General features: G+C 42.3%; 1 protein-coding gene and 1 pseudogene across 1 annotated transcript; one reads left to right on the top strand and one right to left on the bottom strand.

Moving 5' to 3' along the window:
* Positions 1 to 1,373: 1,373 nt before the first annotated feature.
* On the bottom strand, positions 1,374 to 10,201 carry LOC139459409 (uncharacterized). Its single transcript, XM_071240862.1, has 6 exons — positions 10,111 to 10,201; positions 8,067 to 8,237; positions 5,814 to 5,939; positions 4,667 to 4,780; positions 4,047 to 4,241; positions 1,374 to 1,636 (listed from the first exon to the last, which is right to left on the bottom strand). The coding sequence occupies exons 1-6, from the start codon at positions 10,199 to 10,201 to the stop codon at positions 1,374 to 1,376; spliced, it is 960 nt and encodes a 319-aa protein (XP_071096963.1).
* Positions 10,202 to 10,562: 361 nt separating this feature from the next.
* Positions 10,563 to 14,491, top strand: LOC139459408 (uncharacterized; annotated as a pseudogene).
* The last annotated feature ends 517 nt before the right edge of the window (positions 14,492 to 15,008 follow it).

Here is a 15,008-nt window from a genome sequence, read left to right as displayed (position 1 = left end):
GATTGTCTGGTCCAGACTCGATAATTTACAGACAGCTTTCATATAGCTGGGGCATTCCTGAGTGCGGAGTTAAGCAAGAAACAAACAAGGCCCAGACTCGATTATTTACAGACCGCCGTGATTGAGTTCGAATATTGCTGAGTTCGGCGTTAAACAAATAAAAACATAATGTTAGCTGTGAAGATCAACTCGGATTGCTTGGTTTCTTGAAAAAGATGTGGAAAAAATGTTCGGCCAATTGTGTGCCGTGAAGCTATGACCGAAATGCTTATCTGCCTCTAACAAAGACCCCAACGCAGAATATTGAATGTCTGTGTCTTAGCACAATTTAATACAGCAAACTCCGGTTACAACGACATCGGATAAAGCGACACCCATACTAATCCTCTACCATTGCTCATTTGGATAAGGGGCGGTGGCTTAGACTGGGAGATAGAGGAATCGCTCCTTACGCGGTAGGCCTGGGATCAATTTCCCAATTGGTCAAATGGTCAATCTCTAATGGACGGTGCATAATGGACAGTAAACACGGTCCTTACAAGTGGTAAGTCGTGCAGAGCGTAAACAGTCCTTAAAGTGGATAATATAAGGGGGTTTCTTGTTGGTAAGAGGCGGCGGGTAGTCAAGTGTTCCAGGTGTTCGCACGTCACACTGATGCCCCAGGTTTGATTCCCCAAGTATATTGTGTAAAGCTCATGTCTTGTGTCTCCCGCCGAGACATTGTTGGAAGGTGACGTGAGGTGAGGGGTTTAACGCATGGCGTCCAAGATTATTTCCCATTATATAGCGACGTCGCTGGAATAGTGCTTGGAGTGGAGTAAAGCCCATCTCACATCAGAATATCTACCTTTAATTGCCCATGTATTAGGGATGATGGTGATGATGTATGATCCGAGATGGGAATTATTCACTCAAAGATTCAGACTACCGTCACACGATCCTGTACAACGATATTCTTCCCACCTTTTCATTCTCGCCATGCTGACACTTAATTGTGTTCGACCGATCACGTGCACGTCACATCATTGCAAGGCTCTATTGGTGTAAACAAGAGAGAAAGCGGCTAAAAACGATAACAAATCTGTACCATATTCGGTTATAGCTGCGTTGGCATGATCTGGTCCTTCATTACGAATAATAGGAAATAAGGATGCATATCTGTTTCTTTGGGACGATAACCAACCAACAAACAAACTAACAAACTACTCCATTCCCTTAATTTTGATGAGTGTAATTTTACTTCAGATATTCCATCATTTCCTTTTATTCGAGACCGAGGACCAGTGTTTAGTGTCATGCAATCGCAGCTTACGAGACATCCGCTACCGCCTGTCTAGTGGTGTATGTAGACCGGGGCCCAGTCAACGTCCACATTAGGGTCTTGCAAAGTCAAGAGAATATTGTGTCGGTAATACCTTCTGCCAGAGTTGTCTCCCTGTCATGCTGATTCCCCCTGATCTCCACTTATAGAACCTGCACAGGTCACACGCGTTCTTCTCAAAGATGAAGTAGGAACATGTCGATGTGTCTCTGCATGCAGCAGCACACTCCAAGTCGGTTTCAGCAGGATGAGACTTGAAGATCATCAGGCGGATCGACTTGTGGAAGAGTCTGAACGTGCCATACTTCCTCTTGGCTGAAATGCAACATTGTTTCATATGAGTAATGTGTATCAGAGTGATATTACGTGAAGTCTGTGGCTTCAGTTGGATTATGACATAAATCATTAACGCAAGTTAATAATTCGCATGCCAGATCGTAGAAGGAGGCCCCAAATCTCCCCCGTTTCGCTCTTATTTTGATACAGCCTTCTAGAACCTACTAGCTCGAAGCGCCTCGAAATATTGAATCAATCACGGAAGTGAATAACTAAAAGCAAGCCTTAAGCGAGCCTTTCTCAGCGGATTTCTCTAAACTGCGCTTGGACGGAATTTGGGGTTTAAACAATCAAGGGAGGTCACTCTTCCCTACGAGCTGAAGGGGGAGTATCACCATATGCCAACAGAACACTAGACATTATATGAGCGCTTTAATCAATTTGCTGCCATTTAAAAATCATCAGAAATTTAGTTACAATATACCCTGCGACAAAACATTTGACATAAATCATTCTGGATTAAGTGATAATGTTTTCAGTCATCCAATACATAATTTCCACCGTCGTTTGCCTTTTAAGCTCAATGGAATCTCTTTCGTCGGCGTTGACATTTTATAGATATTATATTTTTTTATTCCTGTTGATTGGTTAATTAAGTTCAGCCTTGCGATGTTACACATTTTACTAACTATGTGGTGATTTTGAACTGCACATCACTGGAGTTCGAGGAAAGATTAGTTTCAGCTTACTTGATAATCTTACGGTTCAAACAGTAAAAATAGCTTGAACTTTGGTTTTAATATGTAAACTTTGTTCATTGTTTTAAACATTTCAACACTAAATATATAAATATTTTGTTCCAGTGTTGCAAACGGGTTAAACTTTAGCTTAGTGTAAACAGTAGCTATCTGTCGGTGCTTTAGTTTCATGTAACTATACAACGTCAAGTCCAGAGATTAATACGTGTCAGTGGTGGTGTGTACCACCATGTCAGTGGTGGTGTGTACCGCCGTGTCAGTGATGTAGTCTACTGCCGTGTCAGTGAGGGCGTGTACCACCGTGTCAGTGATGTCTGCCGTGTCAGTGATGGTGTGTACCACCATGTCAGTGATGACGTGTACCACCATGACAGTGATGGTGTGTACCACCATGTCAGTGATGGTGTGTACCACCGTGTCAGTGAGGGCGTGTACTGTCGCATCAGTGATGATGTGTGCCACCGTGTCATTGATGGTGTGTGCCAACGTGTCAGTGATGGTGTGTACAACCATGTCTGTGATGACGTGTACCACCATGTCAGTGAGGGCATGTACTGTCGTATCAGTGATGATGTGTACCGGCGTGTCAGTGATGTTGTGTACCACAGTGTCAGTGGTGGTGTGTACCACCATGTCAGTGATGACGTGTACCACCATGTCAGTGATGACGTGTACCACCATGTCAGTGATGACGTGTACCACCATGACAGTGATGACGTGTACCACCATGTCAGTGATGGCGTGTACCACCATGTCAGTGGTGGTGTGTACCACCGTGTCAGTGATGGTGTGTACCACCATGTCAGTTATGACATGTACCGCCGTGTCAGTGATGGTGTGTACCACCATGTCAGTGATGGCGTGTACCACCATGTCAGTGATGGTGTGTACCACCGTGTCAGTGATGGTGTGTACCACCATGTCAGTGATGGCGTGTACCACCATGTCAGTGATGGTGTGTACCACCGTGTCAGTGATGGTGTGTACCACCATGTCAGTTATGACATGTACCGCCGTGTCAGTGATGGTGTGTACCACCATGTCAGTGATGGCGTGTACCACCATGTCAGTGATGGTGTGTACCACCATGTCAGTGATGGTGTGTACCACCATGTCAGTGAGGGCGTGTACCACCGTGTCAGTGATGGTGTGTACCACCGTGTCAGTGATGACGTGTACCACCGTGTCATTTTAAGGTTTGTGCCAACGTGTCAGTGATGGTGTGTACCACCATGTCAGTGATGGTGTGTACCACCATGTCATTGATGGTGTGTACCACCGTATCAGTAATGGTGTGTACCATCGCGTCAGTAATGGTGTGCACCACCGTGTCATTGATGGTGTGTACCACCGTGTCATTGATGGTTTGTACCACCGTGTCAGTGGTGGTGTGTACCGTCGTGTCAGTGAATGTGGGTACCGCCGTGTCATTGATGACGTCTACCACCGTGTCAGTGATGACGTCTACCACCCTGTCAGTGGTAGTGTGTACGGTCGTGTCAGTGAATGTGTGTACCGCCGTGTCAGTGATGACGTCTACCACCGTGTCAGTGATGACGTCTACCACCGTGTCAGTGATGGCGTGTACCGCCGTGTCAGTGAGGGCGTGTACCGTCGTGATGGTGGCAATGAGCTGGATTTCACTTCATGTGACCAATGCATCTACAGTACTGCCGTTACGAAAAACTTACGAACACAATGCGGTGTCTGTACATTTGAATGTATAATCCACGACCCATTGATGCTGCAAGCCACCCATGACGCGTGGCCCATGTTGATGTCGCCTGGCTCGCATCTGAAGGTTGTTATGTCCAGCCAGTGTGGCGTAGTCTGAAGTGTGGCCACCGCGTGAGAGAAGAGAACATTCGGATCGCCACAGGTTATATCTGAAGACAGAATTCAACTCATTGAATGTCATTGTCATTGTTAATGACTGTCAGGAGAACGGTCAGCTCCAACAGTAAGATGCACAAATGTCTCTCTTCTTAATGAATATGTACAGCATTGTAATTTACTATTATAATCCAAAATATAATTGCGTTTTGTGTCAGTTTCTTATCTTATCAAACAATAACTCCAAAGAATTGTGTGACTCATCTTTCACAGTATAAAATGCGTGTCTTGAAGTAGGAAAAAATATCCTGTCTCTCACAAAGTCCCAGGCCCCTCCAAAACAACATGAGGTCGTAGGTCTCTGACAATGTCGTCATTTAGTGTGTGTGTGTGTGTGTGTGTGTGTGTGTGTGTGTGTGTGTGTGTGTGTGTGTGTGTGTGTGTGTGTGTGTCATAGGGGACATAGAAGGCTACTCACTAGCTCTAAGAGAGCAGGTATAAGGGCAGACATTGTTCCGGATGTCAGCCTCGGTTTCGCATCGTCCATCCTGAGCATACTTGCCGCACTGGCAGTCAGACTCGCCAGACTCTCCTTCAACAAACATACGAGAGTTAATAGAAAAGTACGTGGCCTCACACTGAAAATCGTTAAAAATGAAATTTGTTCACACATTTATTTTCACTTTGATCCTCGTTGTCATCAAAACACTTCGTCCGGTGATGCTCCAGCTGTGTCCCTGCCCAATAGAAATCTACATCTTCGTCCCCCAAAAAGGCTTCGACGGGGGCTATCACCTCGTAAAACTCAACCACGTAGGCGTGTTTTGAGTTTTGGGAAAATGACGGGGAAGTAAACCAAAGCCACAATCTGCAGCTTGTCAATCACTGCAACTTGGGACGTGTGCTCAGGTACATTGTCCTGAAGCAATATCACATCTGAACGGAACTTTCCTCGACGTTATTCCTTGATAGCTTCCGTCAACTGACGTTGAGTTCTTGGCATCTTTTTGCCCATTGATTGGCTATTTGCAGCTATCAGACTATCATGATTATCACCTTACTATCACAGAAAACATAAACCATCACTTCGCCAACTTACACGACGCTCTTACATGCCACTCCGGTCTGTAAATAATAGAGCCTACACAAGACATCCGGGGATTGCTATGAGCATCGATTCACGCGATTTGGATACGATGTCATGCATCAACCAAGTCAGCGAGTCTGACTACCCGATCCCGTTAGTCTCCTCTTACGACAACCATAGTCGCCTTTTACGGCTTGTATGGGCTGCTGAAGACCTATTCTACCCCGGATCTTGGAATGTAATGGAATTTGTACATGTATGGAATGGAATATTCTATGCAATTAAAATATTATGAAAGAGTGGACACATTTTATGTGTGTACAATACATTTGGTGTATAAAATCGTGTATCACTTATCCAAGTTACCGCATCTGACCACCCGATTCATTTACTCACCTTTAATTCTTACCTGAAATACCCACGGGTGTTGACACGCGGACGACAAATGACTTATTTCTTCTTTTTCTACTTGAAACTGTCTTTAAATAATTTATCACTGCGATAAGGGTTTAAGTATAAAATAATGTTTATAACCTACTGTGACAGAGTGCCGGTGTATCACACGACCTTCCACATAACTCCCAGAACCTGGCTACGTTGAACGCACATTCTTGTATAACCCAGGACTTACATCTGTAAAACATCTCACTGTTAAGGCACGAAACTGAAAAAGAGAGAAGGATCTCAAGAACACATACATTATCGAAATGAAGTCGTAGTTTGTGCTGGATATCACGAGGGTCTGTTGGTAGCCCTGGACATAGGATGCAGCAAACTTCTGTAAAGCTCTGTGTTTTTAGCTGACTAAACGCTATATTCAGGTATATTACAGCTACATGTATATGGCAGTGGCCTGTAACTAATCCAAACTGGACCAGACAAGACCGGTTATTGATACGAGCGATGGTCCAAGCCGTAATGTAGACGAAACTAAATCAACCAAAGCACCGAGCCTGACCACCCGTACCATTTAGTCACCTCTTACGGCCAGCAAAGGTTGTCAGGGAACAATTCATTCTTGACCCGGATTCACCACGATGTGTTACGCTTAACGTCTGTCACAGATTTCCACATGGTGGGTCCCATAATGTCCCGCATAGTCCTATTGCTAAGCCAGAACGTGAATTGTCTGTCAAGAAGGGAGAAGAAAATAATTGTTGGGAGCAGCCACGGTCCGGATTACACCTCGGAAAAGGTATGGCACAAAGATGTGATATCAAAGTATCACTCTCCCTTAAATGTCGAAGACAGGCTATTGATATATACTGAACCAAATTAAAAACTTCACAATCCTAAAAGTTTAACATTTTGACCAGTTATCATTGTGGGCCCTTATTGTGTATTTAAACAGTAATGGCCACCTATTGTCTTCAGATAACACCCGTTTTTGTGCAGGTGAATCGATCAAAATCATGTGCTCAGCACTATAGTGGCAAAAGTGTTTTTCCATGTGCAACTGGTCACGTGGCCATAATACGGCACGTGTTTTCAGCCATACTTGTTAGAAGTCATCAACAAAAAACGAAAAACACAAGAAAATAAAAGTCTTTACGGCCATTTGTCATGCCACGCCTTTCAAATGTGCAACGTGAACGTGCCATCGTCATGTAATAGTCATATAATTCATTTATTACATATGTCACTTTTCATAATGTCTGAAACTATGTATTTCATTTCGATTTATCATATTTTATCGATATATTCAAAATTATTAACTTTTTCCCGCTGTGATATCAAATATTTTTGGGACACAAGCTTCGATAACAGGTCCATATCGAAAATCTCAAAGAGAAAAATGTCTAAAAGTTATCAAATTTGCATCTACATGTACGTTGCCACTTCCATCTTTTCGTGAGATCACAATATAAGTCAAATGACATCTCAACTTTTGTCTCCTCAGTTTGACCAATCACGATACTTACATGAGATAACGGCATACAAAGCGTCATACTCCTGGCGTAGTTTCTGTTCGATGTTTACAGCTTTCTAACGATAACAAATGAACAACTCACGAATCTTCGAACGTGATATTCATACAAAGCTGTGAAAACGGAGGTATGCTACTGAGTGGGACTGTTATTGGGACTTCCTGGGTATTTAACTTATTTTTAATCATAATTTCCGGATAACGTAAACAATGTAATTAAAAAAATAAGTAAGTAAGTCAATATTATTAAATCTTACAATAGCCGACAATAGGCAAAACTGTCGGTTCCTTTGTGCGTAGTCTGGACGTTAGCACACATTTTTGAATAACGAAATTAATTTAGTTTTACAGGCATTATGTAATAATGTGATAAATTTCACCTTCACTTTATAAACAGTGGGATTAAACCTTTCAAATGGTGTGTAACATGGAACAGCAAAGATGTTTTACAAGCAGCTATTGTCCTAGATAAATGTAGGCTTCATCTATCACCCCAGGGTCTCTGTGGACTCGGCGTTATAGGAGCATCAGCTTCTTGTTGAGTGGTGATGAAAGAGCTTTGTCGCAGGCCCTCGTCCAGCATAAAACCATTTTCCATTTTTTTAAATATATACCGACCTCTAGTGGAGCAAAAAGCTAATAACAAAATACGGAATTGCTTATCGACAAGTATTTTCCTATACAAAATATGAAAAGCAAGTGAAAAAAAATAAGGCCTAACAACCACCTGTACCATAGAGACTAGCCATGGATCCTGGATCACGTAACGCCATGAGCCGTCACTTGGTGAATGGAATCTGAAGCATTATTATTATAATTATTCTTATTCTTCTTCTTCTTATTATTATTATTATTATTGCCTACCAGTACAGTTAGGTAATACGACTTCCTCCCGGGTGCCGTCCTCTTTACATTTGGAGTTCCCCCAGCTGTCTTGTCCATTGCACCCTTGACAGGTGACGTACAGCGTCTCAGGGTACCGTTTACTCCCGACGATTGAGTATCCATCTGGTATCTCCACTGGACACTCCACCGCTGAAACAATGTACACATTGCAACAGGTGTTCATTCCATCGTTTAACGCTACAGAATTCTAACTACTGTTTGTGTGATGTCTATGCAAATTGAATCATAGTAGGAGAACATATGTCATGCTACGGAGTGAGTGAGTGAGTGAGTGAGTGAGTTGAAGAGTTTTTGAACGTTGCACTATTTCAATTATACCATGTCGTGTCAGCTTGCTGCAGGAAGAAATCCCGCGGTGATGATCTTATACGTTTAGCACTGCGAACATGGGCATGTTGCTGACAAACCTAAAACATAATCAGGGCGAACCAGGATTCGAACCCACGATCATAGGTATCCGCCGCTAAGGGACGCAACTCTGCACAGCGAATTGCGGCGCCCGAGTCGCGCAGTTTCGACCATGCGGGCACCGTGTCTGAGAGAAACATTATGTGCATAACGTGTTCCATTTATTGGGGTGCTTTTACAACGACTTGTTCCCGAGTTTAAAACAATTCTCTCTATAAGGCAAGAAATTCCTATAAAAATTGCCTTGGCTTCAAGGATAATGTTATAACTGTGTGTTAGACTGTAGAATAATTTTGTTAAACTATTACATTCGTTAATTTATATCATCATAACATTTTTGTCAGAGACCAGGAATTTGTCTGTCATGATCATACAGACCCTAAAACAAATATATCCAAGTCTATAATATTTGGCAAGTCAAGATTACTGCAGTTTCAGGAATGAAGAAAGTCTCTTGGCTCATTTTTATAACTTGTATTACGATAGCTTAACAAGTTTTTTTTTCTGTAAAATATGTTCATTTCAGAGACCAGAAGTTAATCAACCAGAAATGTTGAAGTCTGATTGTTCCGGGATAGCACATTGGGACCTCATGACCAATGTGTTTGTGTATGTGTGTGAGGGGGTTGGGGTGGGGGTTTGGGGTGGGGGTGGGGGTGGGGGTGGGGGGTGGGGTGGGGTGGGGTGGGGTGGGGTGGGGGGTGGGGGTTGGGTTAATCTGTGACGGGGAGGAATGTGTGCATGTATTACATAAGTAACGAGTAACGAGTGATTACTGAAAATGTGTCTCACGTGTAATGATTGTTAATTAATGAATGACATATGTTCAATATACAATTTTCAACTCAGCTTTAAACATATCCGATGCGACCTATTGTTGGGTTGGTGGTCAGTGTTGTTTATGGCCGCACTCCGCTAAATTCCAACCCTGCGATGTCGGTCTATATATAAGCCTATATATAAGCTAGACAGTCTTGTGACTGACATCGTGTGCTGAAGGGGAACGTTGTCACACCATCCACCACACGTCACCGAGCCTTACCACTGTTCAGTCGGCTCTTGCAAGAGCCAATTATTCTAACAAGGAAACCCCCTGATATGACTCCGTTAAGAATATAGTATATGCACTGTCGCCACAAGACTGAGTATACCACCCGTGAAGACCCGGTAGTCTTTAGCTACCCATCCTTACCGTAACAGGCGACTATGCTTGTCGTAAGAGGCGACTAACGGGATCAGGTACTCAGGTGGTCGCTGATTTGGTTGATGCATGTTATCGTATCCCAATTGAGTTGGACGATGCTCATGATATTAATCACTGGATTATCTGGTCCAGACTCGATTATTTACAGACCGCCGTCATATAGCTGGAATATTGCTGAGTGCGGCGTTAATCAACAATCACACAAACAACCAACCAAACAAAACCTGAGTATACAGTGTATGCATCACAACACACGTCAACTCAAGGCAGGAAATATTCCGGCCATAGTTTCAATTACAAATACACGTTGTGGTTCCGTTGTCAATATACACAAAGAATATCAAATGTTTACAAAGCAAATGTGACAAACTGTACATCTTTGAACTTTACCTGTGGTGTTCTGAGCATCGGTCAATCTTGAAATACCTTGCAGCAGCCATATTGTGAGAACAGCATTCACAACCGACACAGCAGCCTTCATACTGCAGAGTGCCAATTCAGTAACAGTCTCAAAAATAAATAAAACATAAAGGAGAGCACTGAGTTTAACAGCCACCATCATCACTCAATGGAGGTAGAACTAAAAAATATCTTATGGAATAATTTAGACGTGACGCAAATATCTCTTGAGTATAACTACAGTCTTGAGAAAAGATATCGGTCATAAGGGAGTACATATAGAGAAAACCAACAAAAGGTCTCAAGTTAAAGCACTCTGGCATCAGGTCATCTGTCTTCGTTAAACCATGTACCGTTTCGTAAAAGACAAGCCTGTGAAAACAAATCACCCTGTGGGAACATGTTTAAAATTTAACTGTCGCCTTTATGCTTCCAGTTTAAGCATGGAACCAGAACAAGTCACACGTACTCGTTTGAAGGAGATGTCTAGCGTGTGGGTGTGTTAGTCATTATTCTATAAAATTGTCTCATGAACAATGAACAATGTGTTTAGGTTCAACCTTAATTCCTTCTTCGACTGCGAGTGCTTCGGCTTTGATGCCATTTACAATGTTTTCATCTTGTGATGTGAGGCTGTTATTCGTAGTCCCTATAGTGGTTTCTTTACTATTAAATACGTGCCTCATATATAGTCGGAATCGTACAATGGACTCTACAATCAACATAACAATCGTCATACCTTATTCCACTCGCACATACCGATCTTAGCGCGAGTGTAGGGCGGCTTGGTTTTAAGATCGCCATCTAAGCTAAGGGACCGACCATTTGGTATTCTGGGAAGCTGGGATTTTGTATCGAGATATGATATGAATTCAGCAGCCCTACAAAAACAGACGATATTTTATTTATAACTCTGAGCCTGAATTTCTTTTAAGAAAATAACCTTACAACGATGTTATAGTTGTGGCAGGCAATATATTTGTAAGTCATCTTATCTGCCTTCACCAACCACCTTCCAATAGAGCAAGTCGTGTTATCTCCCTCCTCCAATATACTCATTTAGGTGATAAAATGTACATACTATTATTGTGAGCTCATATTGGCATCAGATCGAACTCAGTGATTGCAATCAGAATAGGCTGATTGTTATTTTTTCACAAACTGTTGCTTAGTTATTTCTTAACACAACGTAAAAAAACCCATTGTCACATGTTTTACAATGCCGACGAAGAATTTTATTAATTTCAAGTCCCAATTCAGATATATTATTCCAAGTATCTTATTTTGTTCCAGTTCTCAATGTGAGAACGGGTGCCTCTTGTCCTCGAAATGAATCAGGCACTGCCAACAAAACTTCCACTGAAGAAAGGAGTTTATTTAGGCTGCAGTTCTGCATTACATAAAGTTTCTGCTATGAATCACAAGTTGCCCCGGACATATTCCTAGAGAAAGGGATAGATCGTTTGCGTTTTTGCAATATTTGAAGAATGACATCATGAAATATTCGGAGGCATTGTCCGATTTCCCAATTACAAAGATCACTAATGATTCCATCCAGCTTGTTCAACTTTATGATGGAGAGTCGCCAACAGTCAACTTGTGTATGAACATAACATCGCCAGGAGTGTGAGTGAGTGAGAGAGTTAAACTTTAACGTCGCATCAGCATTATTTCAGCCATATAGCGACGAGACCAAGTTAATATATTTACAATTTAGTTATTTATGCAAACATATTTAAAAACAATTTATGAAAATGTTTTGAGCATATCAATATCATGTATACAGTTTTAAAACACGGGCTATAGGCCACCAGCAACCAAAGCTAGGCCACCTTGCTAGGGATCATGGGGACTAACAGTACCTCTTCTTCCTGCATGATACCTCAGCAGGATTTACGTCATCACTTTAGCTACAGGGGGTTGTGCATAATACTAGCCAATAAAATTATATAAAAGTACTCAGCAATGAGCTGGCTCAAAACACTGGTTGATAATAGTTACAAGGCAGTTTTTATCGATCATTACAGAGTTCTAAAATGTCTAGAATATGATGACACACTTTTCAGTGCCTGAAGCACAGGATTGTGATGGACACAGGAGATGATATATGGACCTCGAGAAGTTCCTTGATAGACTCAAACTTGGGGATGTTTGTGTAGGAAATCCTAAGGAAGAGATCACAATAACAATACCAAAATGGAGCACTTCCAACACAAGGAAGAACGACATTTTCTTGCATGTCATGAAGGCGATTTCTATGCAAAGAGCGATAGTTTTGAGTACTACTCTACCATTCAATCAACCAAGTGTTGCATGTTGACTATTAGAAAGAGGTGAATCCATTGCAATATATATAGAAACTCACTTCGAAAGAGAGTATCGCGTTTAAAAAAGCAAGAATCATCATTTGCTGCGAAGAAAACTGCACCCCATAAACATATGTCCAAGGACATGATGATATCAAAGATTATAGTGATGAAAAATAAAACTCAGAACCTGCAAACTGAACTTGAAAAGATTCGACGCAACATTTATCTGTGAAAGGACAGAAAGTTGATGAAACTGGCAATGTTGAAGTTTTGGGTTTGCTGAAGAAACATAGAGTTGATGTTGGAAATGCCTTTCTTCATGAGAATTCGCTGAAGAGGCTTTACTACTGGGATCAACAGTTAAAATGTGTCAGTGTGCCAGATAAAGACAGATGAAATGGCACCCCATGGTCATTAAGTGGTGTCTTTAATTTGCAAGCAAAAGCCAAAAAGCGTTGGATGCTGGATTTATCTCCCTTCCAAGCAGTCCAACACTGACTATTCACACTGGTTACCTGCTGAATGTGGCTTCAACTCTGCCCCAGTTTCACAACTCAAGGATGAAGCATCCCTGCTTGGAATGTTTCAGGAAGAATGGATGACTTGCGTTGGAATGAGGTGAAAGTGTCTGACGGGTACGTTTATGATAGAGTCAATGGTGACCTTGTTGGTTATGTTGAATTTAATAACGAACACAAAGAAGTTAGCATCTTCCATTCTTGTGATAATGGTTGGACGGATTACTTCTTCCCTGAAGGCGCGGTCGGGTAGCTTAGTGGTTAAAGCGTTCGCTCGTCACGCCGAAGACCCGGGTTCGATTCCCGACATGGGGCAAATGTGTAAAGCCCATTTCTGGTGACCCCCGCCGTGATATTGCTGGAATATTGCTAAAAACGGCGTAAAACCATACTCACTCACTCACTCACTCTGCGCTGAAATACTCTGTTGCCTATTTTGCTCCAAGTGGAATGATTGCTGATCTTTCGTATCCTGATAGTTGGAAGGCTGTCAGATTTATGGAAATTGAACGCAGATTAAGAAGTCTGTTTGTAACATGTGACGTAGCATTTCCTCACAGAATTTGTTTCAGTCTGCATCAGTGTGAGCAACTGCCAAACACGTGGCATCCCTAAAAATACCCTAGACGGAAACTCTACTTCATTTCAGGTGCCCCTCACCTGCTCAAAACAACCCGCAATTGTTTTGCCAATTCCGGAAGTCAAGGCAAGTCACGTGACATGTCGACAAGACATCAGGTGGTCACACATTGTTAGGTTGATTGAAGAATACGTAGAACCATTGACTTATGCTCATGCTCACAAAATAACACGTGAGCATGTTGATCTCACATCTTTGCAAAAATGAAGGAAAATCTGGCAGCTTAGGTACTGAGCAAAACTGTTGCGGAAGCACTTGAACATTTCTATGTTGATACTGAGAGTGAGGTTTTGGATTTTATCAGACAGATGAGTAAATTGTTTGATTCTATAAATACAAAGAACTTGAACGAGGCTAACAGAAAAAGAAATCCTAATTTACGAGAGTATATGGATCGAAATGATGAGAGACTAACATATCTGACAACTGATTTTCTTGGGTATTTCGATATGTGAATGTGCCGTTTTGAACAGACAGATCTGGAATTGAGCAAGCAGACACTGCATTGATTACGCATCACGGTTCAATCTATAGTTCATTGTGTCAGATTCGTCTTAGATGAGGGTGCAAACTTTATGTTAACTCATTTTCAATCAGGATCAGGGGGCACGTGTGGCCCAGTCGTCTAAGGCGCCGCGATTCGCTGTGCAGAGTTGCGTCCCTTGGGCACGCCAGAAACCTATGATTTGCCCCGATTATGTTTCTAGGTTTGTCAGCACCATACCCGTGCTCGTGGGTTTCACCGAAGTGGTAAACGTCTGAGACCTGCATCACTCCGGGCTTTCTTCCCACATTAAGCAGACACGCCGCGATATAACTGAAATACTGTTAAGAGCGGCGTTAAACACAACTCACTCAATCAGGATCCACTTGAGGACCATTTCTCTCATTATCGACAAAAGTGATGGGTCAAAACATACCATGGCATAACTTCATTGGTTCAACTGCCTTGGCACCAATTAGCTTGGTTGGTTGGTTTGTTGTTTAACGCCGCACTCAGCAATATTCCAGCTATATGACGGCGGTCTGTAAATAATCGAGTCTGGACCAGACAATCCAGTGATTAATATCATGAGCATCGATCCACGCAATTGGGATCGATGGCATGCATCAACTATGTCAGCGAGTCTGACCACCCGATCCCGTTAGTCGCCTTTTACGACAGGCATAGTCACCTTTTACGGCAAGCATGGGTTGCTGAAGACCTATTTTACCCCGGAATCTTCACGGGTCTGGCACCAATTAGCGGCAACATTACAAACAAGAGAGGACATAATGATGTTCGAGTGGATCACACCCACGATCTAAGGGACCAAGATGAAACTGAACTTGGACATTTGTGATGTTTCATTAAGTGCTATTTTGCCAGGTTCAACATTTATTCTTAAGCAGTTTGAGACAAACACCTCATGGTGAAGATCC

This window comes from Haliotis cracherodii, unplaced genomic scaffold, assembly GCF_022045235.1.
Source record: "Haliotis cracherodii isolate W230 unplaced genomic scaffold, xgHalCrac1.p SCAF_13, whole genome shotgun sequence".
NCBI lineage: Eukaryota > Metazoa > Mollusca > Gastropoda > Lepetellida > Haliotidae > Haliotis > Haliotis cracherodii.
This window is presented reverse-complemented; position numbering and strand designations above follow the sequence as displayed.